This window comes from Vitis riparia, chromosome 5 (assembly GCF_004353265.1).
Source record: "Vitis riparia cultivar Riparia Gloire de Montpellier isolate 1030 chromosome 5, EGFV_Vit.rip_1.0, whole genome shotgun sequence".
NCBI lineage: Eukaryota > Viridiplantae > Streptophyta > Magnoliopsida > Vitales > Vitaceae > Vitis > Vitis riparia.
This window is the reverse complement of record NC_048435.1, coordinates 5,406,037-5,433,021: the sequence shown is the minus strand read 5'-3', so window position 1 is coordinate 5,433,021 and position 26,985 is coordinate 5,406,037. Positions and strand designations below refer to the sequence as shown.

Below are 26,985 nucleotides of genomic sequence, written 5' to 3'. Positions count from 1 at the left end.
ATTAAAATGTGTCAAAACAGCACCACTGTTGAATCATGTACCCCATTGATTTACCCTTTTTTTTTTAAATTTCCACAAACACAATGCAATAAAAGCACACTCTTATACATTTAAGGTTTCTAAATATTTCAAAATCAAATTTGAGTTGAAATATCTTCCAAATATAGTTTAATAACATAAAACAATCTTTTTCGCTAATTTCAAGAGTTATAAGGCCATTCAAACAAACTATATCAACCTCCCGATTCGGTCATAAAATGGCATTCAGTTCAAACGGACGCCCCCCCGGAACATACCTACACAAATATTATTTGGCTAATTGAATGGCGGCCTTAATTCTAATAGGGGTTTTGAAGTTTCAGAGAAGCTTGCCAGCTTACTCTAAAATATTGCGTAATGCTCGCTATTTTGTGCGCAGGGCCAAAGGTCTGATCAACATTCCTGCGCGCCATTATTCCACAATGCCTCCCAACAGGTTTCCTGAATGCATTCATTCCCATTCACACACACAAAGTTAGAGGATCAAAAGCTAAGCACGTTTAGGGCAAATTATGCCAAGCCAGTGGAGAGTTAGATCCATGGGGTTAAAAGGCCCATTAGTTTGGCCGTTTGTCCTAATCACAAATAGAATTAGCAGGGCAATGGTGCAGTTTCTAGACATGAAAAAGAAGGTTCAACCTTTTTTAAGAACTACTATTTGCTAACGCAATTGAGCAACCTCTTTTATTCATTACATAGGTGGATCTCACATTCATTTATATGAAAAGGCCTCTCTACAACGTCTCAAGCATATAAACAAGAAAGAATGAGAAGAATACATTTTCCTACTATTTCATGTATTTACATCTCACTAAAACTTGGAACTTCTGTTGGAGTATATTATTGAACCAGCTCAGCAATCAACTCACCATTTTGAGGCTTATTCAATTCCCCTTCAGAGTCAACATTCTGTTTCTGTGACAAAGTACAAATCATTGTTAAAGGCAGCCAATCAAGCACTCAATAAAGGAATAATTGTTATAGGATATTGAAGTCTAGTCTTAAGTTATCTAACTAAATGTGCATATCACGGTAGAGAGAATAATAGAGAGATACACCCAGTGCATTTGCCTTTTTCACAATTGTTGCAATCCAATCAGAGGAAGCAATGTCACTATATTTCTAGTTAAATAACCTGTGTTTCAGGGATTGGCTAAACACAGTCCAAAGCATAGTGCTTAGTGATATTGAAAATACTATAGATAACTGCAAGAATTGCACAATCAGTAACATAGAATGGTACAACCCTTTTTAGTTTCCATGGAAGCTGCAGTTAAGGCACTTTGAAGTAACAAAAGGACAGGTCAAACTAAAGATACTTGTAAATGAAGTAGTCACTACATTTTGGAACCAAAATTACTTTGGATGGCTCAACTAGAAAGTATAATGGCCAAAGAATCATATAGATCTCTTAGTGCTCCAATACCCTATATATGAAAGGGCTATAATAGGACTGACCACATGCATTAGTTGCCCAGCATGTAGTGTAGGATTTCAAAAGCTGTAATTGGCATATGAAGGAGTTAGATTGTTTTTATACCACTGCTACTAACAAATGAGAACTGACATGGTTTGTAACACTTGGATAGGATAAGGATGACAAACAAAATGATGATAAATCTAGCACATTTGCAGAGGCTGGGTGGGACAACTGGGCTTTTCACCAGAAAAGAAGCCTACAAAAACAGAATGGAGTACTTCTTGATGGTAAGTAACCTACAATACCAGTATCAGTCTGTTATATAGTTTCTATGAGTGTATAACACGTTTTTGTTTGAAATATGAATTGTTTGCAAGATTCTAAGCAAGTACCATTCTACGTGGTTCCAAGATATGATGGAAGTATTTCCTTTATGACAGTTATTTTCCCTTTTTGAAAGGGAAAATTAGACAAAGACTTCAAACAATTTCTTCCTCTTTCATTTTTATTTACTGGCAAAAACTTCCTGTAAGATAATGCAAAATTGAACATATGTTCCATGACAGCAAGGGGAAAAACACCCTTACACGAAAGAAATAAAATGATATCAGGTTTTGAAATTAAAAAAAAAAAAAGGAAAAGGAATATGGAAACAAAACAACAACAGACAAATAAAGTAAACTACCGAAAAAGGAAAATGAAAAAATTACAACCAACAATATGACATGAACTTACCACCAAAACTTTGTGCAAGAGGAAATAAGTAACAATACATGTATTCCTTCCCTTTTATTAAAATAACATAATGTGTACATACTGAACAACATTAACATTCATTAAACAAAAATTGAACATGATCAATATATTATGAACAATGTCAACAATTCACTAAAACACAAATTGAACAGGATCCAAATATCCAAGTCTACCCCCTAGAAACATGCACCAACATATTCACAGCAGTACGCATTAAAAAAAAATTATTAGACCACAATGGATGAAAGCCTCATAAGAAATATGTAGCATTTAAGGCAAATGCATTAGCTGATACACAGTTTGCATCTTGGAAATATTTAAAGAAGAGCCAAAATACTCACATCTATAGGCTGATCAACTGGGAACAAGTTTATGGTACTGGCATTAAAGCTGAATCCACTGAAAAAAAGGATACACAACAAGATGGAGAAATTAGCGCTGTGTTAAAACCACCAGTAGCATGCAACTGAAAGAGTATGCGTGGATAATGAGATTCATTAAATGGACAGATCAAGAAAGGACATGCAGCAAAACATAGAAATTATTTTTATATGTCAAAACCACATGTAGCCTGCTACTCAAAAGGGATAAATGAAGGAGACTCATTAAATTGGTAGATCATATCTAGATAATAATTTATCTGGATTGTTTTGCACCTGATGGGTAATGATTAAAGAAATGGGCAGATCATATCCAGACAATAATTTATCCGGATTGTTTTGCACTGATGGATAATGATTAAAGAAACTCAACCATCAAAATATGGAGTTTAAGAAAATCAAGCTAATCACAAGTTTTGCATTATGCTAAATTGAACAGCCGTGTCATAAAATGAGTGACAAAAATAGCAGGGAAAATCACATATCCAATACTGGAATGGTCATCTTTTCTTCCTTTCTGTTGGACCACCCTTTTGTAGAATAGGATATGCATCAAGGCACAATTGCAAAGGGCTCTATTACTTTATTTTTTTATTTAATTTTTTCCTAGTTTAATTCCTCCAAAAAGAGGGGGAAAGATTCAGGAACAGTACCAGCGGGATAGAACTAGCTGCCACACATAGGGGATAAAGAACTCCTCTGGATGGCTCTCTTGTTCATATGTGAAGCGTAATTGTGTAAACATCTGTCAAACGAAAATTTATATTACGTGATAAGTGGAACATAACCTTTCAGATAAGATTCATTAATTGGAACAACTGTAATTGCTCAACAACCAATTGCCTTTTACCTTCATCCCTTCACCCCGCCAAGATCTGCAGTTGATGATTATGACTTGGAGAACTTTCTCAACTGACCATCCACCATTCATTCCTTGGGCATCCATGCGACTATTGAAAAAATCTAATACCTAAAAAATAAGCAGGCATCATATAATTCTGAAGCACGTAGACAAGCATACTATAAAATTTAGATACTAAGAAAGCTTATAGGCAGTTATTACAACTACCACCTAAACCTGCTCTTTGATAAATTGCAAGATTTGTAAAAGAGATAAATAAAAACCATGGTTTAAACAAAAAATCTGGAGCTCACAGTGTAGATATTTTCAAGCAGCTCATTGAATCGTGGATGATTCTTGAAAGGCTGAAAGACCTCCTGTCTGTGCATTATCGCGTATACAACCTGCCCAAAATACAGCGAGTAATTTTATAAAGCATGAAAAGGTGCTAATAAGATTTGTATATTTGTGAGATATAACAGATACAAGTCTATAATGTATTAGTTGCCACACAAACAAATGATGATACCTCAGGATTTCGAGGCAGGGCATAAGTTAGGATTGCGTTCAGTATTTCGAGGACAATTCTCAGGAAGTCGGTGTATATATGCAATTCTGTTGACTGCAACATGTATAATTTAGAGAAACAATAAAACATATAAAGGGTAAACAGCCAAAAGGCATACAAAATGTGATCTACGAGCACCATCAAAAGCAAAGATGACAGTGACTAACCACATCTTCTGCGATGCTGTCCCCTTCTGGTGAGTTGGCTTTGTCTATATGCATTTTATCATCCATTAACTCTGCTAACTTATTATACCTGGATCCAATATTACAATAAAAGGAAAAATTAAAAGATCATAAGCCCTGAAAATGAAAGCATTTATCAAAATTACCAAATTATCAATATATAACATAAACATACTTGCGTGAGAGCATATCAAAAAGGCTAACCAGCCTCTGTGATGCATAGGCACTTAAACGGTGGGCATGAGGAGCCATGTTCGCCAAAGTTGCGAGACAGTTTGTATGAAGATAAACATCCTGTCACAATTTAACATGTGAAAAAAAAATGATAGTAAGAAAGGATTGGTATAAAATACAGTGCTTTAAATACTTTTGCATATTGACAAATCTCCTGAAGTGTCCAATCTCCAGGTGGCATACTGAAATATTACTGGTGGTGTAATAATCACAATGTCTATTGACACATCAGGATATCACAAATGATATTGCCCATATAATATTGGTATTTAAAATGTTAAAACACAATAGTAAGAAGGGACTGGAAAAAATCCACTGTTTTAAATGCCTAGACCTACTGACAAATCTCCCAATGTGTGCAATATCCAAGTGGCACCATTGAATTATTACTGATGTTATAATTAAGCAAAATGTCTCTTGACACATCAGGCTATCAATTGGTATATCACCCATATACAATTGGCATAATGCATGTCTACTGACATTTCAAGATGTATAAGGACAATCATATATTAAGGAATCTAGGCAATGATAAGGGGCAGAGCTTCAGCAACATTTTGAATCAATGTGGTCCTGCTGTCAAGTCTGTCATTACTAGGACCGGGTCTAGAATCCAGAGAATTTAGAGATATTGCACTTTATGAAGAAGATATTTCATCTTAACTTGTATCTATCTATGAACATACACATACATTAGAAGTATATCATACAAAGAATTAGGAAGCCAATGAAGCTGACTTCCTAGTTAAGAGAGCAGAAACAACCTCTGAGACTTTCTGCACCAACCTACCTTAGTTACTTAATTTGGTTTCCATGCTTAGCTCTCTTAGTTACTTGGTTTGAAGCCCTCTAACGAGGATACCTATCCCCACCTATCCTGTGTATGTATGTTTTCTTCCATCCCCTCCTCTCTCCTCTCTTTCCTAATACATTTCACTTCTTAAACTCATAAACAAAATCATTTTGCATAGAAAGATAACATATTTTCTTTTCTGATGAGGTTTGTTGTACATGATATAAGCCCTTATCATCCTGATATTCCTATGATAAACAACATGTTTATATAATTAACTCAGTGGTTTTGACATAACACAAAAAATAATAATAAAAAATATAAATAAATAAATAAATAAAAATGAAAATCAACTCAAAAAAAGGATTTCAAAGAACCTGTCCTTTCATTAAGAATAAAAAGCTTAAAAACTTTGTACATTGCAAGGATGGTAAATTTCTATAGCACTTATTAGGTTATTGCCATATTTAAGTACTAAACTACATTTAGATGTTAGAAACAACCAATGATTATGTTTAACTTGTAAATGTATGAATTTTCTAAAAATGACAAACTTGTTACTAGTGACTTTTCCTTTATCAGATCACACTATAGCATAATAACAGTCTTGTTTTCACATTAGTCTCTTATGAAATTGTCTAAGCATTCACTAAATGTTTTCAAAAATATTAACATTTTTACACAGCATCACATCAAATCAAATACTCATCAATACATCAGTATCTTTAGACTTCGACAAGTCAGTTGGCACTGACATTTAAAACCTTGACAAAATCAGAGAACAAGCACTTGATGACAAAATCTTTAGAAGAAAACTTTCACATTGATCTCAAGTCAAAGAAACAGTCTGCTTTTAACAATCACAAGAAAGATGACAGTAATTACTTGACCATGAATCTAAATATGAAAACTTCAAGTCATACCCGCAGCTTAGATAGGTTATATTTCACAGTCCTAATGAGAATTATGACCATCAGAGAACCAAGAGAGGTCTGGTGAAGGAGGCGTTCTTTGTACCATGGAACACTAGGAAGTATCTGTCAAAATAAACAATACATCAATATGGTTCATACATACTGAACTGGAATGCAGCAGGCCTACAGAGTCCATCCTTACCAGCTTGTGAATACTGGCATTGAAAGAGGAATCCTGACTAAGTATGAGAAGGATAATCAACAACATGTAGATTTGATTAGATGTCCTCCTTGACGCATTATACAAGGTCTCCAAAATGGGCATCAACTGTTGATTTCAGGGTAGAAACACATGTCAAACTCAGCTGTGCTGCAGCTATGTCAGATCAAGTAAATATGAAATGCCTCCTCATATAATTAAGAATGGTCTTGAGAATTTGACTAATATCAAGAGTCCTTTAAGTTAAAGATAATTAATTATATGTATCATTGTTTCATTCAAAATGACAAGACCAACTTAAATCAAATAAAACTAACTGGCAACTTGTGCAAAATGATAGTGTTACAGTCTTAAATGCTTAATAAGCAAGGGCATTTATTACATGATTGTTCTATTTTTATCTTTAATTTTTTGGGTCTTAGGGTTGGGCTGGTGATGTGAGAATGGAATATATGGGGACTGGTTTTTAGCTCAACAAAGACAGAAATATGAGCTGATGTTTCATACCAATGTGTCCAAATCAGTTCGCACCAAAACATACTCCAGGAAGTCGGAGTTTCCATGCACCAGTGAGTAAAGCAGTAGGATGGCAGTCTCATCAGCCAAGAACCTGAGCAAATACTATAGAAGTTAAAAAAAAAAAAGAAGATAGAAAGCAAATGCATGATTACAAATCAAGGATCACACATTTATACTTTTTCAGATTCAAAAAAATTATAAATCAAAGCAAGGACATAAGCGTCCCACTAAATGAAATCACAAGGAAGCCCTTGGAGCTACCAAAATTTCATATAATTTGTAATTCAGAACAATTTTCAGTGAAAATTTTCTTGTTTTGGTTGAGAATCAAACAGTAAAATTACCGTGGGTTAAGATTCAATAACACAGCTGTTTTAATAATTATGTCTTGAGTATCAAACCTTATTGTTATAGCATTAGGAGCTATGCGCAGTAAATGAATCTGGGTGTCTATACATGTTATAACTCTTTCGCTTGCAGTTGTAGTTTATGAGAATCATGATTTTATGAGGAACCCTACACTTATAAGGGTTGAATCAGTTTCTTCCAATGTTACAGAAGTCATGAAGAACTATCCTGATATACCTGAAGTTAGGACCAAGCCACAACAGAGGTAATAGGCAGATAAGGGGAAAAAATTGATATGAATTCCACTTTGGAGGTGTATATGGTGTTAGAAAAAAGTAGATCAAACAAGCTATTCAAAAAATATTCTAAATCTAATATAATCTGATACAATCACAATCAAATATATAAAATAATAATCAACAACAATCATGCATGAATCATAGAAAGGGGTGGGCAGGGACCAAATTTTAATTCATTTATCATTGTGCCCCATACTGGGAGCATTCAAAATTTGACAAACCACAAGCCCAAGCCTAAGCCTATGCTCACCTTGAACCACAGTACTACATTATAACTTAGCATAAGCTGTCATCAAGCCAAACAATTTTTTCATATTTATCTTCAGGTTCACAAAGGCTACTGCAGAAAGGCAATATTTTTCAGCCCACAGATTGATCTTATGGTATTGGAAAACGAGAAAAAAATAAATAAATCAGGATAGCCTCAGAACATACAACCTAAATTAATAAGCCTAATCTTTAACTATGTGATAGAAAAAGAGAGACTCACATGCCAAGAGTGTCAAACAACGAAGCAAAAGGTAATCTCACGAGTGGACCACTGTGTGCATTCCCCTCAATATCCACACGATCAACTGCAGCCATGGAATTCATTTCTTCAAACACCATAAATACATGTTATCACCATCCAAAAAGTAATAGAAAGGAGGAACTTACATTCAATATCCCTAGCATTTTCCAAGGCCTTGCAGTAAGGGTTCTCAGAAAAATATGTATTCTCCTTTGAAAGAGAATCTGAAGTGGCACTGCCTGATTTTCTATCTGCTATGGACTCATCTACCAGAATACATTTACGATAATGGATGAGAATAAGTAACACTTGGAGACTGCTGTCTGCCAATGGACTTCTTGGACCTTCACCACCTGAACTGACAAGGTAATTGAATGGCAATAGCACAAAGTTTGCTGCAAATCAAACACAAAATATTATCAAAACTTTTACTAATAAAATACAAGAATTTTGTATAGGTGGAAAACCCTCAGTGGCATTCTAAAGAAACACCCACTATGGCCTATCAAAAAACTAGCATAAATTAGGATTGAGAAGGTTAAGGAAGAGAAAATTTTGGAAATGTATTACATCAAATTCAGTTTGAATTAAACTTGGACTTCATGCCACCTTTTTTTTTTTTTTTTTTTCAATAGATAAATATATATATATATTATATATATATATATATATATATATATATATATATATATTAAAAAGAGGAGCCAAATAAGCAAACCAATGAACACAAGACGTATACACCCACTGCCAAGAGGCCCTAACAAGAGAAGGATCTACAAAAGTGGAGGGGCAACAACACCACCACCCTCAACAAGAGCCCAACCAATCAAAAAACTAACTAGAATCAAAGAACCATCATTTATAGACATCTTAGTCTCTGACCAAAGAAAGCAAACAAAAGGGTTTTTTAGCCTTTGGATCAAAAGCACTTCATCATCGAAAGTGATTCTACTCCTTGTCTTCCAAACCATCCAAAAGATGCATAAGGATCCTGCTCTCCAAACCTTCTTGCGTTTTTTGCCTACAAACGAACCATGCCAACCCAAAAGTGTCTTTCCAACAGATGAGGGAAGCACCCAAGACACCCCAAAAAGTGCAGAAAGTAACTGTCATAAAACCCTTATCTTTACACAATGCAAAAATATGTCGTCTATGGATTCTTCCTCCACTTGGCAAAGATAACATCTATTCACTAAAGACCACCTCTTCTTTGAACTTGATTTAAAGTTAAAGCTTTTCCCCATGTCGCCTCCTAAGCAAAGAAACATACTTTAGGTTGCACCCATGGGTTTCAAATAATTCTCAATGGAAAATAAACTTAACTACCAAGCTCCAAGACATTATAGGGGGACTTAATTGTAAACTTGTCATTCTTTGTCTCTATCCATAGCACCCTATCTTTCTCATCCCTACACACTCTCTTCCCATGCAAACACAACAGAAATCTCTCCACACAATCCGCCTCCTAATCATTGAAAGATCTAAAGAAGCAAGGATGACATCAACCCCCCTACCCCCTCACCCCACCCGCTTTAGCTAAGTAATTCCAAACATCCTCCACCCTAGCCTCTCAAAGGATTGTCCCCACACCACTTATCCTTTCAAAATTTTATACTACGCCCATTACCCACCAACAAAAAATCCTGCTATGCACAAGGTCCTAATCCTTCCTTATCACTTTCCAAAACCCAACACTATACCCCTCCCTCACTACTTGAGCTAACCACCTCCATCCTTCTTCCTCATACTTCCCGCAATGATTTGAGTCCAAAGGGCCTCTCTTCACTTGCAATCACTAACTCCATTTGCATAGAAGAGCCTTATTGAGAGTTGAGAGACACTTAACTCCCAATCCCCCTTTCCTTTTGTTTGAACAAACAACCGCCCATCTAACTAGATGTGGTCTTTGCTTGAGAGCCCTACTTCCCTACAAAAAATCTCTGTGAATCTGCTCTAGCCTCAATCTTATCGACTGTGGCATGCAGAGCAAAGACATAAAATAAATGGGCAAACTAAACAAAGTACTTTAAATCAAGGTAATTTTCCCTTCTTTGGAAATGTATTGTGTCTTCTACATGGCTAACTTTTTGCAAAACCTCTCCTCCACTCCATCTTACCATGGATTTAAATGGTGTACCCAAGTGGAGGCCCAAATAAGAGGAAGGGAGGCTACCCACCCTATAGACAAACTTTGAAGTTGAATTATCTATATACTCCACATTTTCAACTGGAATTAACTCACTTTTATCCAAATTTATTCTCAACCCCGAAATGACCTCAAACTATATAAATAGGTCATCTGATCTTGAGATGCCTCACAAAAGACAAGAGTGTCATCAACAAATAATAAATGGGATATTTGAACCCTTCTCCACCCTTAACCCTCACTTGCCAACCCACTAAAACACCTTCATTCACTACCCTCTTTAAAAGGCAACTGAGCAGCTCCATAGCAATCACAAATAAATAGGGTGAAAGGAGATCCCCCTACTTCAAGCCCTTAGAGCTTTGAAAAATGTTTGCCAAGGTGCTATTGACCAGGATAGAGAAACTTGTTATGGATATGCAACACTTGACTCACCCAATCCACCTCTCCCTAAACACCATTTTTTTTCATGACCAAAAGCAGGAAAGACCAATTTACATTATCATAAGCCTTCTCTATGTCAAGTTTGCATAGAATACCACAATCATTACTTTTCAGAATCGAGTCAATGGCCTCATTAGCAATAAGTGTTGCATCCAAAATTTGTCTTCCCTCCACAAAGGCATTTTGGGCCTTGGAAACCACTTTTCCTATTACCTTTTTTGGTCTATTGGCTAACACCTTGGCCAACCACTTGTACAATCCACCCACCAAACTAATCAGCCTTAAATCCCTTAAATCTTCAACTCCCCCTTTTTTGGAATCAAAACTAAAAAGGTTGCATTCAAGCTCTTGAAAAAACTGTCAAGCTCATGAAATTCCTTAAAAAATCCCATCACCTCATCCTTCACAAACTCCCAAGAAAACTGTCAAAAAGCCTTCATGCCATCTTGATTAAATGACAAAAATATAGATAACATAACAAATGATAAGGCCGTGAAAATAAATAAATAATTGATACAAACTCTGGTATTATGATGCATAAATGCATATAAAAAATGGAAATTTAAATTATAGTAAGAACATGAGATTCTACCAAAGGAATGGATTATCATTTGCACATAAGAATAAAACCCATTTACAACTGAATGTACTCAGAAGGCCTTTCAGTCCATTATCCAACAAGTGTTTCCTATGAAAACATGTTAAAAAAAATAAAATATAAAAATAAAAAACAAGATTACTTAAATGGAAACAAGAATCAAAGAAACTGCCATACCAGCTGCCGAACCAACTCTCTGTAGAACACCAGGTTGACTCCCTTCAGAGAATATGGAATAAGAAACATCATTTAAGGGAATGCGAGGCCGGTTAATATAATTAATTAGCAGTCTGCGAACAACCAAACCAACCAAAGAACTTTCCTGCACAATTATATCAATGATTTAAGACATGAGAAATTTTGAAAGATCTGGAGATCCTGCACCAACAGAGAGAGAGAGAGAGAGAGAGAATATTGTTCCTGTTACCTGAGCCATTGCCGCATCAATGAATGGGTTCACATCTTTTGGTCCTGGAGATGGCCCAGAAAGAAGCTGAGTTGACATCACGATGAGCATGAAGTTAAGTAGCTCATGATGTAGGAGGTGTGTCTCAGGACTTGGAAAAGGAATGTGAATGGAAGCACTTTGTTAGCATCAGAATGATATAAAATTAAGAGAACAATGAATATAACTGGGAAAATAAGAAGCATATCAAACAATACATAACTTACTTTACATCTAAGGTGCCAATAAAACTAAGCACACCGTGCATAACAAAGTTTTCAATATTTTGATCTGCACAGAAAGCATGCAAACTTCAGCCCTGCATTATTTTCATTAAGAGTTGAAAAAAAAATGATAAAGATAAATAATCCTATCCCTTTAAAAATGCAATTCCAACTGCCAAACAAAAGCCAACAATGCTGCAATATGGATGACATGAAAGATGAGGATGAATCCAAAACCAAGATTTATTACATAATCAGGGCCCAGCAGTTCAAGTGTTATTTTTAAACTTTCTTTGAGCTTCCATTAGGTTTTATAAATGAATTTGCCTCCCCACCAACCAAGGTTCTTTATGAAGGCATGCATTGTTTTGAACCAAAGAAAGCAGATAGAAGTGAAAGTAAAGGAATGGAAGAAGGAATTCTTCTGTAGATTGAGGTTAGGAAGGTTGTGGTGCAAGAAAAAACCAAGCAGTTAGATATCAAATAAAGAAGAAAGAGAGTGGGAAAGAAAAGTGACATTTGATATGAATGGAAACTAAAAAAAGTGTGGGGAAAGAAGAAACCAAGATGTTGGATATCAAAGAAAGAGGACATCTCAGAAAGAGCCAGCTAGCAGGGCTAGCAGGGCAAGCCCAAATTGTAGCCAAAGCAACTAAGCTACAACCAGGCAATTGGATATAACTGAGCTACTATTTTGCTATTTTTGCCCATCTAAGATGTAACACAGACTGAAGATGCTTCAACAATTTCAAATATGTAATAGCCAACTTTAGTGCCAAATGACCCATGTAAAATATGCCGCAATGAATTGTAGGTTGCATGTGAATTACCAGCAGGAAAATTGTTTTGTATAACTTCACTTTCGTCTAATGACAAGTGCAATTCCTCAATGTTTTCACTCTTGGCATTTTCAATTAAGTACTTCAGGAAAACAGATGAGATGTATACTGCATTAACAGCCTTTGTATAAACTGTGGATGGCACACCAGAAGTTGAAATACACTCTTGCAAACATTGTCCCAAGTGAATCAAAATCTTTGCAAGATGCCTTGTGTAATAGTTGTTCTGTGCTGAATAAGAAGAGAAAAGATGGAAATGGAATAAGCAAATATTAGCAGCAATATCAAGCAACAAAGGGTAGAAAGTAATGAAGCTCAAAAGATGGAGAGAACAGAATTTTCTATACCATCATAGATTTTTTTTTTTCTGATAGATTTCCATACCATCATAGATCTAACACACACACACACACACACACACACACACACACACAACATAGACTACATCATCAATAGATCACAGGGAAGAATAATTATTGAGGCTGATGGTTTTTCATATGTTCATTTTATCCTTGGGTGCTCATGTCAGGAGCAAGAGCTGCTGCTATCAAGAAGCATTGGACTGGGAATTATAAGTTGAGTTTCACTACCCTCTTTGGGCTAGACTTTTAGACATTAAAAAAATGATCAGAAGCTTTGATTTTATTTTTTTTATAGGTAAATAAGAGCTTGTATTTGAAACGCTTAGAAGCGGTGAAAACAGTACACACGAAGTATACAAACATTGCCCAAGAAACTAGGCAAAAAGAAAGACAAAATACCTTTCCCCTAACTAGACAAACAACCACTTTATAAAATCAAACATAGACAAAGAATGATCCTCTAAATACACCCTAACCCAATTCACAAGTGTATAAAAAAAAAGAATGTTTTATAGCTTGGTCAAACCGTTTGACATCATTGAACACTCTTTCATTTTCCATAAAGGCCACATTAAGCATAGAGGGGAAGCCCTCTATGCCTTCTCCCTTCTCTTGCCCACAAAAGCACCATGCCAATCAAGCAAATTCTTTTTAACTGAGGAGTGCAAAACCCACTGCACACCAAAAAGAGAGAATATCAAACTCCATAATATTGTAGCTTTCTTGCAAAACAGGATTAGATGATCATTAGTTTCCTCTTTCTCTTTGCACAAGTAGCACCTACTCGGCATGTTCCATCCCCTCCTTTTGAGCAGATTGATGATCAAAATTCTGTTCCAAGACGCTTCCCAAGCAAAAAAAACTCACCCTCATCGAAGCCCAATGCCTCCAAATACTACTCCAAGGAAAAGGATCACTAGAGGCCCTTGTGAAGGAGCAATAGAGGGATTTAACAAAAAAATGTCATTCCTACTTTCTTTCCAGCTCAAAACATCCTCCACATCTCTTCTCACGACCAAAGGTTGCAGCTTCCGGAACAAGCTCTCCACCTCTTCCATCTCCCAATCATTAAAATGTCTTGAAAAGTGACAATTCCAACTACCTAACTCCCCGCCCTCCTCCTAAGCATCTAACACATCTCATCCTTATTAACCGCCAATAGGAATAAATTTTTTTTTTGATAAGTAAACAAGATATTCATTAAAAAGGCTAAACGCCACAAAGCATATAGGGAGTATACAGGCTGGCTACAGCCCAAAAAAAGAAAAAGGACCAAAAAGAACTACCTCCCCTCAAATGGAAGCTATCCACTCCAAGAAACCTATAAGGGAGAAAGACTCCTCACCTAAATACACTTTGGCCCAATTCCACAGGTTACAAACAAAAGAATTCTTTAATCTCTGAATATTCAACTCACCCTCCCTAAAAGCTAATCTATTCCTCTCCTTCCAAACCGTCCAAAAAATACACAACGGAATGGATTTCCAAATCTTTTCCTCTTTTTCCCTACAAATGAGCCCCTCCAGGAGATAAGAGTCTCTTTTACAGTTTCTGGGAGGACCCACTTGATATCTATCAACCCAAAAATAATATCCCAAAGGACTCTAGTCACTATACAGTGTAAAAGAATATGATTTACATTCTCTTCTTCACAGCCACACAAAAAACAACAATTTGGTAGTTGCACCCCTCTTATCTGAAGCCTATCCAGAGTGAGCACCTTCTCCCAAGTGGCCTCCCAAGCAAAAAAACAGACTTTAGTTGGCACCCTATCCACCCATATTTTCTTTGCGGGAAACACTGTATCATTAGGTTTATCCAACAGCCTATAAGCATCTTTAACCCTGAAAAAACCATTTCTTTCTTGCCTCCAGTTAACAGAGTCATCCCCCAGTGAAGGCCTATGACCCCTCAAAGTATGGAGCAAATCACCAACCATGTCCAACTCCCAGTCATTGAAGTCCCTCTCAAAAACAAGATTCCACTCTCCTTGACCCGAATCTTGATCCCACATTTCCTCAATCGTGGCGTCTCTATGCACAGCAAGGACAAAAAGATGGTTGAAACATTGGGACAACGGAGTATCAGTGCACCATCTATCTTTCCAAAATTTAATTTTGGAACCCTTCCCAACTATAAAAGCCAAATTCTCCCAGCACCATTCTGATTATTTCATAATCTCCTTCCAAACCCCTACTCCAGCCGCCCCATTGACCTTCTTAGACCTCCATCCATGATCCTCTTGCCCATATTTCGTAGAGATCACTTGTTTCCAAAGGTTATCATTTTCACAAGCAAACCTCCAAATCCACTTGCCCAGTAAGGCTCTATTCAGAGTGGCCAATAGGAATAAATTAGGGAAAGCTTATTTTAACGTTTGGTCTTCACACCACAAGTCTTTCCAAAACTTGACCTTTCTCCTATTCCCTACGATAATGTGGGATCTACAATGAATATTTTCTCATTCTTTTCTAATGGATTTCCACACCCCCCACACCGTGGCTTCCCCTCACTTCTCTCGAACACCACCCTCCTTCCTCTACCCCAAATTTGTCGATGATGACTTGTTTCCAAAAGAAATCCCTTTCTATCGCAAATATCCAACTGCACATCCCAAGTAAAGCTTTGTTTAGAGCCACAAGACTATGGATTCCTAAGCCTCAGTCCTGCTTATCAACACAACCAAACTCCAATTCACCAAATAGGGTTTTTTCTCTAAGGCACCACTGCCTCACAAAAAATCCTTTTGAATCTTTTCAAGTCTTACACACACCTTCCGTGGAATGACAAAAGAGACATGAAATTAATTGGTAGACTTGATAAAGTGCTTTTTATCAAGGTAAGCGATCAAAAGCTTTGATTTATATCATTCAAATAGCAATTTATCATGCCCTGGATTATGTGATTTGGTTCTAAATTCAGAATGTTATAACTGGTTTGTCAGTAAATTGAGGGATTTCAGCTCTTAAACATCATGGTGCACCCAATAAGTTTAATTGCTCTATTTTCTTTTAGTTTGGTGACACAAATAAATTTAAGAATTATATTGGAGAAAGTTAAGAAAGCATCTTTTAAGAGTTGATTTAGTTTCAAATTTGTAATTACACTTTTTTTCTTTCGCATATCTATCCTATTAGAAATTCTAATGCATTGCATGGTAACATAAATTTTGACAAGCTTCTTTAGTTTCACAATAAACCTTCAAGTTCAACTTCGAGTCACTCGAATGAGTTTGAAAATAGTTGTTCAACTCCAAAACATATTCAACCTGTCTAAACTTTCAGCATTTTGGTTTCTTGAAATTCCTGGCACTACTAAATATATGCATGTATGAAGGCATCAATTATTGACCTATTAAGGAGCTATAGAATAACCTAAAATTAACAAGGCATGATATGTGATAACTCATTCCAACAAATCAGGGTTGTAGGATGATTGTTATTTCATTGTGTATTTTACCTTTAGTAATTTATGGCTGTATTTTCCTATTTTAACAGTTTTGTTGTCTTGAGAAGTTACATATGAGTTTCCAGGCATTTACCATTTAAGGTGGGGGAATTTTTAGAATGTTAGTTTGGGATTTATGGAGCTCACAGGTAAGACACAGGGATCAAGGATTGATCAATAGTTTCTCAAAAATCAATTCAATACAAATTAGCTGACAAACTGCTTGCATACTTGGAACCACCACGTAGATTTCAATAGCATTCTCCAGTGCCAAAGATGGATTACAAAAGATTCTATTTGATCTGGATTGCTTGTGCTTTGCAAACTTGTAAAGTATTGTATACCATATCAAATTATATTCGAATTTGTAGAAGTTGACATACAGTTTACCTAGGGTATTGAGAATGCATATTTATCATAATCACAATCATAAAAATGAGAATAGCTACTTTGTTTCCATGGACTTGAGCTGCCTTGACTTGTAAGTTGTAACGCTATTAAATAGATCTCAAACTCAGAAATAACTCCATATAAAAAACTTAAAATTTGTAATCCAAATTGATACAGACCTTTAAAGACGTCATCTAATAACATAATTGAGACTTTGTTGTAAGATATGAATTTATCAACTTAAATTGCTGTATAAACTCCCTAAATAAACGTTCAGAACAGCCAAATATGAATTTTTAACCCCATTTCGAAATGCAGTTACTCCTTAACCCTCTGTTTGGCTTTCGTGAAATTCTAGGAAAATAAAAGAATATAAAAGAAAATAAAGTGAAATGTTGAATCTTAGGATTGTCATATTTAGCATCCCAACAAATAAAAATCTCCACTCAACCAAACCAACACAAGCCTTGAATTCAATTTTCCGTTTGCTTTCTTTCTCCCTGGTTTTCTCGGGTACCAAGCGGCCCTGGTGCAGTGCAAAATTGAAAGAAAACAACAACACCGACAACCAATCACCAAAAAACTATACTGACCAAAAAGCTCGCAAGCTTGACGAACACGGTGGCTCGGCCATTGAAGACTGAGAGGAAGCTCGAGAAGCTTCTGCCAGAAATCGGAAGTGAGAGGGAATGATTTCTCGCCGACGAAGGTGCCAATTAGGTACTCGGCGGTGTCGACTGGCCGCGCACTGCTCCAGCGAGGAGTGGAAGGCACGGTACCCATTGAAAGCGTAAAGCGGCAGTCTCTGCGAGGAGTAAACTCTGATCAGAAACCGTTTCCGGAGATCTCCGAGCGGTGAGTCGGCAGCAACAATGGCATTGCAGAAGAAATGGATTCAGAGTGGATCAGAGGTATGGATCTGTCGGTTCAGACAGAAATTGTAGCCGGAATTGTGAAGTCAGAGAGCAAGGGTTTGGACTTTATGGAGAGAGAGAGAGAGAGGACGCAAGAGAGAGAGATTGAGGACTGACTTCTCATCGTTTTGGCTTGGGACGACGATGCGTCATTAATTCATACCGCTTGACGAAATTGCCCTTGCCTTGCTTCCAAATCCCCTAACCATAGAGAAAAAGAAAACCAATTACTATTTAAACAAATTAGTTTTTCGAGGAAAGGGGTGTTTGGTAAAAGCATACGCCACCATTTTTTATTTTACAAATTCAAAGACCTTAATAAAAATAAAATAATTTTTCAACATGTTCAAGCATTTATGTTTTAACAAAAATAAAATCATTGTGATGTGAGATCAAAGGGCAGTTTAGTCAGTTCCATGGTTTGGAAGGTAGAGTTTCTCTATTAACCACAGTTTTGACGTCAGTAGGAGAGGGAAGGTTAGGCTTCGTCGGTGGGTTGCCACGTGGCAAGTCGGTTTCTATGTTGCGCCACCTCAGAACCACTCCAGCGTCATCAAGGCGACACCTCCTCCATTGTGCAATTTGCAGAAATGTTGGGCATCTCCACATCGCAAATGCAAAGTATGAAACACACCACCTTTTCAGGTATTTTTCAATTCCGTCTTTATTCAACATTTCATCATTTCCACACGTCTTGTAGCCAATTCCACATATTTTCTTCTAAACTGTTATCATTTCCTTTTTTTTTTTTCTTTTTTTAATCCTTTAGTTGTATTTTATTTTATATTTTATAAAAAAAATTGAGTCTGTACAATTGATTTCATCGACAACCAATGGGTGGTGGAAGGGTGTGTTTGGCTATGTTGTCCCTTGAATTAGTCGTCGGTTGGAAAGAATTCAATCACACTTCCAGAAGCTGTAATGGCCTTGGAGAAGAACAATTGGAGCCTTGTGGGACTTTGGGGATTGGGTTCACCCGGACTGGGCTGTTTGGGCTCAAGGCCCAATAAGTAGTTTTGAAGAGAATAGGCCAAGATTTGGGAAGCCCACATATTAAATAGAATAATGGGGGGTCTCATTCCTTGTCATGCACATCATGTGCTACTTTCTCTGTGAAGCAACAAACGCTACATTTTTATGTGAGTGGTGGAACCCTATGGATTTCTTTATATCTTAGGCAAAGAAGATGATCCATCAATATGATGAATTCATCCATGTAGGCGAACATCCATGTATATAAGAAGAACAAGAATGGACATTATTTTTTAAACAGATATAGATCGGGTACTTTTTAAAGATATATATATATATATATATATATATATATATATATATATTTATAATATTTTGGTCAAAAGCTCTATGAAAAGTACAAAAATGATTACATGACAAAAAGCCCTAATGGCAAATAGTAATCTATCTGTTAAAAACTTAAAAAAAAAAAAAAAAAAACAGACACGAGATTGGACTTTAGAGCAAGTTTTCTAGTCAGCACTGCCTGAGAGCACCATTAACTAAGAACCTAAACTAGAATTCTACTCTGAAAGAACGCTTGAGGACACTGTAAGCCAAAAAATATACAAGCTTGGTTATCACTTATCACCATGTCTTGGAATTTCTTCTTTCTTTGAGTACATACTGAAAACGCTCTCTGTCAGTGCCAAGAACCCGTCTGAAAATTACTGGTTCTTTGGCATTAGGGAGACCCAGATGAAAAAGGAAAACAAGTAATCATGGAGTCAGACTGCTGTAGGGAGGTCTCTTCTTCCCTGACTACTGAAGACACAGGCAAGTAGGAAAGCATTGAGAAAGCTCAGCTCCCTATACTGGACTGGAAACCAAGTCACACAGCTGGTCAACCAATACATTCACGTCTTCTTCATCATCCCCTCCAACAGTATCCAGTAAACCCATATCTCCTTCAAGCTCCTCATTCAAAAACTCTTCCCATATTCCTATATCCAGTGCTTTATTTCCGCTTTCGAGCTTCATCTCTTCTTTCTCTATCTGTTCCTTCTCTGGGTTCTTCCCAGTTTTGCTTAGTCCCTGCATGTCCATAGCAAGTGTATCCAGCTCTGAAACTTCAAATGCTGAAATGTCACCATAGTCGTGGGGTTCAGTTTTGACTGAATTTCCTTCCCCCGTGGCTTCCACATAGGTAGGCCCTTCATCGATCAGTCTCCTCTTTTTAGTTAATGCTGATTCAAGTTCTTTTGTTCTGCTTTGTAGGACCAATTTCTGTATGATACTGGGATTCTTTATAACTTTTGCCCAGAAATTCATCATCTGTTTCAGTTTCAACTCTGTCCCTTTGATCCTTTGCTCCATTGCTTGGAGGTAAGCTCTTGTATCCTGTTGTTGCCTTCTGAGCTTCACCAGCTCCATCATCAGAACCTCCTTGTCCCGCCTCCTGTGATCAACTTCCCCATCTAACCCAAATCGCTCAACTTCAACTGACGGACCTACAGCTTGCTGTGAGGTATGAGGCTGAAGTGCCTTCTTCCTCTTGATTTTCTTCAACAGAGGCTTTTGTCCTCTGAGAAATTCTTCATTTGCAAACTCCCATCTGTCTGGATCAACCTTTCTAAAACCCTATACAATTGAAATTCCTCTTGTTCATATCAATACCCGGAACTCGTGAAACAGTTTTACACAGAAGAAAGAAACATATTGAATTTTAAAAACGAGAAATAATGGTGTGGCAGCATCATATATATATATAGATAGATAGATAGATAGATAGATAGATAGATATGGTGAAGAACTGCTTCGTCACTAGTCTATTTTATTTTCTGATCACTGCATTTTCAATTTTTTAAACCATTAAACAAAGCGTCCACATTAAGAAACCCATTAAACAATTAAGAGAAAAGCAAGTAGTGATTCAATCTTTTGTAAACAAAAATGGAAACCGAAATAATAATAAAAGATTCCTGCAGCTTCGTGAACAAAGAAGCAGCCAAATCTGAAGAACCACACATGGGATTATAATACTAACGAAACATTCCAGTTTCTTCAGGAACATGGGAGCAGTCAACAGTTTTCTTCTTTTTTTAGGCAAAAAATTGCAAAAGAAAAGATGAGATTGGATTAAACTATCTGAATTGTCGGTGCAGGAACATGGGAGCAGTCAACAGTTTTCTTCTCTTTTTAGGCAAAAAATTGCAAAAGAAAAGATGATATTGGATTAAACTATCTGAATTGTCGGTGGAAGAGAATACTTACATAGGTGTTGAGTTGCCTAACAAAGCTTGAGAAATTGTTATGCTTGAAATATCTCGGAAGAAGATTCCCGGCAAAGATCTGAGGATCCCATACAACAAAGCTGTTGTTACCTATACTCCAAGACACTATACTATCCGTGCTTGGGTCGTCGACAAGGTCATAGGTTTTGTTGAGAAAAGGTGGAGGGCCTATATCATGAAGTCCCTCCATTGGTTGCGGTCGTTGAGAAGCAGCGATGAGAGGCTCATCGGGTAAGATGAACTGCTTCCTCTAACCGGGGGATTCATGACCACTAACCCAACAAAGTTAGATGAAATACTTGATTTGATGTCTGACTCTCTTCATGAAAATTTCTTCCGGTTATGAGTAGATAGAAGGTTTCTTCAGGTCTTACAGCACAATGCTGTTGAATCTGAATTCGCCTTATATAAGGGTATTGATTGTAAGCAGTTTACAATAAAATAAAAAGAATAAAACAAAATAAAAGTAGAAGCTAATTGGTAGAGATGGAAGAAAGACTAAGTCCAACTGGGGTTTCAACTGAACGGATGAAAATGTGGAAAACCCGGACATATATGACAAAGTTGTATCTGATAATAGTATCGAAGTGCTGAAATGGATCACAGTTTGACTAGAAAAAGGGAAAAAATTGGCCTAGAATTTCAGCAACGAAGAGATCAAGAACCAGAAAAGAACTGGACCGTAAGGTTGGGAGCCTTTACCAAATCAAGAATTTCTTTACCAAAATAACTGGCTTATGTTCAGCAAGTTGGTTTATACGTTTATAAATGCCTGGCACTAGGGGAGCTTCGCTTTTCTGTCTTCCACGGTAATGACGTTGGAATTGGGCTAACTTCAGAAATATATGTTTGCTAAACAAAAACATTTTACAAGCCACAAAAGGATGAAAAATTTTATAATGGGAGCACAAGATATATAACGAAAGAAAGAGCATAGCCCGGAGGGTGGGTGGGGATCAGGATAAGGAACTAAAAGGCTACGAAATTAGACATCATTATATGCATTAAATATTAATCACATCAAGTTGTAAATTGTAATATAAAAATGTGGTAGTGTCCTAGAGTTAAGGACTCCCCATCTGAATTGGACCCCACTACCCATATATGTTTCAAGTCGTGTGACAAGGGCAGTACGGAAATACCCATACTCTGATACATTTGCTGGAGCTTGGATGAATAGGTTGGGGATATGAATGAATGATGAATGGGGAATTACAAAAATAGTTAGCTTTCATTGTAGGTCCCACCGAGATAGTTACTGATTGTTGGTAGATGTCGGTCAATCTGAGTTGAACACGGGGCTTCCATCCACCCTAGCAGGTTTAATCATCCCCAAAGTGCATAACAGATGGACTAATTAGATTAAAGAGCAAAAGGATCACATGCTCTTGGTGTTCAAGGATTTGAAGCGAATCATGGAAGATATGAAACAATTCATGCATCAACTCAGGGAAAAGTGAAAGTGGCGGCACATTTATCAGGTCGTGAATTGGAATGAATTTGTCCTCAAGGTGGCAATCGGGTGCTGTTCTAGGGGCAAAACTTGAGGAAGACACATTTACAAGAATCCAATGATTATGAAATGACACCCCACTAGATAAAACCACAGTGAATTTTTTTTATCCGACACATGTAGAGCTGCTTTAGGTGAACAGTAAGCCCATATGGATATGCGCCCACCATTTTGCTTTTGGATTTAGATTGCCCATGCCATCCATCATGCAAAGTCCGCACACCATGTCATGATGATTCCTTTTTATTTAATTTTTCATGATTTACCCTTTATTTCTTTCACATAGCCAGGGATACTAATACACCTGGCATGCTATCCAGCATGCTACCCAGCATCGGAACACTAGACAGATCAGTGTAAATGAATCCGATAGGCAAAAAGGTACCTACCCATTAAAGGAATGGAAATGGTTATCCCTGACGGGACAAAACCTAAGAAATATCTCAAAACGGAGCCTGGAGTTGACTGTTGCCCACAATCTGATATTTATTATTTTAGAAGCAAATTATTGCATTCCTGGTCAGTGATCCACTATCATCTTCCACAAGCGGCTTCCACCCCTCATGGAATGGATATCAGCCGCCTTCCACAATGGGTTGACTCAGTTTCGAAGAGACCTAATTAAATACAAAATGTCTAGATCAGACTCCATAATTAAGACAAGATGCCACATGCACGTGAGACATATCAGGTCCTGATAAAAATGAAGCAATGAGAGGCGTCAACATCCATCCGCAAACTGAGAAAGCAACCACACACATGGATTATCCATCTGTTGCTGCCCACCCATACACATACAGCAAATATCATGTAGAGCTCCCTTATATTCAGGTTTTTGCCAGTCCTGGCCGAGGTACACAAGTATATTGAAAGAGACAAGTAAATCAAAGCAAACCACACAATATGCCAGATGCATAACCATGGGTATTATTTCTTAGACCCACACCACATTCTTTTTCAAAGTACTAGAACTAAAGATGGATTTCATGCTGCAGCATCAACAGCATGATTAGCGGCTTCCTCCTGCCCAAAAGCTTCAAGATACTCTTTCCTGCAAATAAAAGGCCATCTGTGAGATTCAAGAATACGAAGACTTAATTGGCCACCAGGTATTAAGGTGGAGATTAAAAGAAATAAACAAGATGGAGAACAGAAAAAGCCATACCTTGCAGGTAGATTATCATGAGGACGATTAAATGGAGTCCAAACAGGATCACCAACAAACAGCCTCATTGCCTGAAAAATAAATTCATTAAGAAATAGGTTTTCCTTTTTAATCATACAGTATATAATGAACTGGCATAGAAGATATGCAAGGACAAGACACAGTAGTCACACGAAACATAAATAATGCTAACTCTAATGCAATATACTGTGCCACGGCACAAAGTTTTGGGGCTGTTACCCAGTATCAGGGCATGCTGAGGGAAAAATGAGCAAATCTCCCATCCAGTCATTTTATTCATAATGGTTATAATTGCCAAACATAGGGGAATAGAATATATAGTCCTAGTGGTATTGGTATTATTATTGCCATTCTTGGCAGGCAAACAAACCACTAATTTGTGTTTCATAAGCATGGAGTGTAAAGCTACCTTGATGTAGTTGTTCGAATCCAGTGTGAACCGGTGATAAATTCCAGCAGGTAATACAATCATTCCTCCTTTCTTTAGCCACACACGGATCCAAGAGTCATTTTGATCCCTCACATCAAAATAACCTTCACCATAAAGTAAAAATTAGAAAGCCTGGGTTAATAGGTAGAGTGGGAACTAAAAACTACAAAACTGCAACTCATCCAAATAACCACTTCCTGCCACACAGTAGCGAATCTCCTCATCAGTGTGAAGATGCTCTTCAAAAAAGTTCTTGATCTTCTCTTCATAATTTGGCAGTTTTTCTGGGCAAACCTCACAAAATCCTGGAGAAAATGTTTACATCCATTTACACTTATATTATACAGACTTAACTATAGGCTATGGTATAAATTCAAGGCACAAACTGGAAGAATTGGAGAACAATTTCCTTTTTCTGAATGAAAAATGTAAGTTAGGTGACAAAAATCCATGTAGGAGTATCCACGGGCTTCACGAATCTTCTTCAATTCCTCATCTGTTTCATAGTTATCAGCATCTAATCGCCAGCTGAGCACTCCAAGTTCTGCAAGGTAAATCGCTCATGAGCAGTTAGTCAAAACCTTTTAATGAGTTTCATGGTCTGAACAACATTTACGTTTAAATACATACTAGCAAGTTGGTCCAAGGACACAAATTCCTTGGGATCCCGGTGATGGGGGAGCCTTTGGTCTTCATCACTATCATCCATATACCATGCCTGTAGGACTTCCTCTCTGTCATCCTGCAGTAATTGAAGATAATGAAAACATTCCATAACTGCAATATGCTTTTTCACTATTCAGACTATTTTTCTGTGAGTGGAAAAAAAAAGTGAATTCAACACATAACAGTTAATCCTGTTAGAAGATGAACATGAAGATGGGAGGTAGAACTTTCCTAAGGTCATTGGGTATGTCATCTTGATGAACATCCAAACAAAGACATATCACAAAATTTTTACACATCAGAATCTAATTTCAAAAGGCTCTTCCTTGGCAGATTTTGTCTAACATAATGCAAGTAATCTGCAATAAAAATAAAAAATTTGCTACAACTTAATCCAATCCTAGTTTCCCTCAAGGAATTTATTAGGCAAGGAAGCTTGAGAACTAGTTTCAAGATTCAAAATTCATGAATACCATATAATATCATCTCCTGCATTTTAACATAAACCGGCTCTGATTCTCAATCCACTAAAAGAACTTGCATGCAGGAGCAAAATAAAATACAGAATCAGCTGATAACTATTAAACCTGTTTTTTCGCTTATATAAAAACTCTACTCTACTATTATCCCTAGTCCCAACCATTTGCAGCATAGTGGAAGTATACTTTTTTTTTTTCCCTATGCTGCTTTTCCAATCTACTAGATGATAAGACAAAATGCTTCCAACACTATCTTCTCTCTTGGGAATTCTGCTCAGCATCTTCCGCTGACCAATAAAATCTTGCTTGTCAAACCATGCCAGTTATTGTCAATAGATTTTTTTAAAATTCTCATCTAATTGAAAATAATTGCTAAAAAAGAAAATTTTTCTGGTTGATGCCATCTTATCAGGTAGGGCTTATCCTGTAGTAAACCCTAAGTTCAAATTAGGGCCGAGTAGTTATTCTGATAGAGACAAAACACAAAGAATCATCAAGCCATCAATTCTATTCTCAACTCTCAAGAATAACTATTTAACAAAAAATTGAATTAAAAAAAAAAATCGACTGGTAGAAGCTTTAATAATATTAGATAGTTTCTAATCCAACTACGAAGCATCGCAGGGGATCTGATTGTGAGTAGGAAGAGCAGATTATCCGAAATAATATTGAAATTTTCCAGAAACAAAATTTTCAACAGAAGCCTAACCAAACTAAAGTCTGTTTTTATCGATAGAAAATATTTCCTGGAAATTTTGCCACGAGAAAATTTTTCATCACCGTTCAGTTACCCTCCAAAATTAATCATCAGAAAAACAATTTCAAAAACATTCTCGAGAAAATAAAAAGGGAAAACTATGAACTTACCTTGAACGAACCCATCTCAGCCACTGCCTTTGGGTGAACACGCTCTAAGGCGTTGAGCCCACGCCTCCATTTTATATACGTGTAATGAAAGTCAAAATACTGAAATGCCCTTCCCCATTTGCGCAATAATTTCGCAATTTGGGCTGTTAAAAGACCAAAACTCGTCCAGAGACAAGAATCACCCGTGGGGTCGTTTAAGGCTTTATTGTCATTTTGGACAGGAAAGCAAGTCCAACATGGAAAAATAATACATACCCACCACCGCCAGCCAATTGACAGTAATCATTTCCTTAAGAGAGAATAATTTTATTTTTAAAAATAAAAGCATTGATATTTTAAAATTATTAGAAATTCATATATATTTTTAAAATATAGAAATAACATTCTAATATTGTAAAAAATATATATTTGTTGTAAAATTTAAAAAAAAAAAAAAAAAAAAAAAGAAGAGAGGATAAACGGAGAAAAAGTTTCCTCTTTTGTAAAAATTCAAGAAGAAATTTGTATCAATAACATAATCATTCATAAGTTCTCATTTTATATTTTAATTTAAAAGAAAGCTGGGCCTTATTTCACAGTCAAGTCAAATTTGTAGACCTTTGAATTTTGAACATTGAGATGAATGATTTGAGAACTTGAATAAAACCATGGGAAAGTTGATTAAAGTGAAAAAATAGAAGGTTGGAGTCAATTTTATTATTGTGGGCAGAGGGTCTACAATTTGAACAAGTTAAGGCTAGGGATGGCAATGGCGCAGTTTTTC

The 26,985-nt window shown here is 36.6% G+C and overlaps 3 protein-coding genes across 3 annotated transcripts; all 3 read right to left on the bottom strand.

Annotated features, from left to right (window-relative positions):
• Positions 1 to 630: 630 nt before the first annotated feature.
• LOC117915066 (dymeclin) lies at positions 631 to 17,943 on the bottom strand. The gene is made up of 18 exons (XM_034830631.1): positions 17,516 to 17,943; positions 12,715 to 12,954; positions 11,888 to 11,951; positions 11,643 to 11,772; positions 11,393 to 11,537; positions 8,174 to 8,422; positions 8,007 to 8,091; positions 6,858 to 6,960; positions 6,333 to 6,458; positions 6,140 to 6,253; positions 4,365 to 4,483; positions 4,172 to 4,259; positions 3,966 to 4,058; positions 3,751 to 3,840; positions 3,446 to 3,565; positions 3,249 to 3,340; positions 2,557 to 2,614; positions 631 to 954 (listed from the first exon to the last, which is right to left on the bottom strand). The coding sequence occupies exons 1-18, from the start codon at positions 17,703 to 17,705 to the stop codon at positions 880 to 882; spliced, it is 2,181 nt and encodes a 726-aa protein (XP_034686522.1). The 5' UTR covers positions 17,706 to 17,943; the 3' UTR covers positions 631 to 879.
• Positions 17,944 to 19,192: 1,249 nt separating this feature from the next.
• On the bottom strand, positions 19,193 to 21,299 carry LOC117915067 (heat stress transcription factor A-6b-like). The gene is made up of 2 exons (XM_034830632.1): positions 21,062 to 21,299; positions 19,193 to 20,428 (listed from the first exon to the last, which is right to left on the bottom strand). Exons 1-2 carry the CDS (start codon positions 21,269 to 21,271, stop codon positions 19,658 to 19,660), a joined length of 981 nt encoding a protein of 326 aa, XP_034686523.1. The 5' UTR covers positions 21,272 to 21,299; the 3' UTR covers positions 19,193 to 19,657.
• Positions 21,300 to 23,284: 1,985 nt separating this feature from the next.
• LOC117915069 (1,2-dihydroxy-3-keto-5-methylthiopentene dioxygenase 2-like) lies at positions 23,285 to 26,290 on the bottom strand. The gene is made up of 7 exons (XM_034830635.1): positions 26,223 to 26,290; positions 24,841 to 24,952; positions 24,657 to 24,754; positions 24,402 to 24,513; positions 24,190 to 24,314; positions 23,760 to 23,830; positions 23,285 to 23,645 (listed from the first exon to the last, which is right to left on the bottom strand). Exons 1-7 carry the CDS (start codon positions 26,235 to 26,237, stop codon positions 23,579 to 23,581), a joined length of 600 nt encoding a protein of 199 aa, XP_034686526.1. The 5' UTR covers positions 26,238 to 26,290; the 3' UTR covers positions 23,285 to 23,578.
• Positions 26,291 to 26,985: the final 695 nt, after the last annotated feature.

What these genes read in the sequence shown, in the direction of transcription:
- LOC117915066 (XM_034830631.1), bottom strand. Translation starts at nt 17,705, where the DNA reads ATGGGTACCGTGCCTTCCACTCCTCGCTGGAGCAGTGCGCGGCCAGTC. An exon ending in AAATGCTAGGGATATTGAAT is followed by an intron (nt 8,092 to 8,173) that starts GTAAGTTCCTCC and finishes CCATGGCTGCAG; the next exon opens with TTGATCGTGTGGATATTGAG. An exon ending in GGCGGGGTGAAGGGATGAAG is followed by an intron (nt 3,341 to 3,445) that starts GTAAAAGGCAAT and finishes TTCGTTTGACAG; the next exon opens with ATGTTTACACAATTACGCTT.
- LOC117915067 (XM_034830632.1), bottom strand. Translation starts at nt 21,271, where the DNA reads ATGGAGGGACTTCATGATATAGGCCCTCCACCTTTTCTCAACAAAACC. An exon ending in TTAGGCAACTCAACACCTAT is followed by an intron (nt 20,429 to 21,061) that starts GTAAGTATTCTC and finishes TCAATTGTATAG; the next exon opens with GGTTTTAGAAAGGTTGATCC.
- LOC117915069 (XM_034830635.1), bottom strand. An exon ending in ATTCGAACAACTACATCAAG is followed by an intron (nt 23,831 to 24,189) that starts GTAGCTTTACAC and finishes TTTATTTTTCAG; the next exon opens with GCAATGAGGCTGTTTGTTGG. An exon ending in CATGATAATCTACCTGCAAG is followed by an intron (nt 23,646 to 23,759) that starts GTATGGCTTTTT and finishes TTTTATTTGCAG; the next exon opens with GAAAGAGTATCTTGAAGCTT.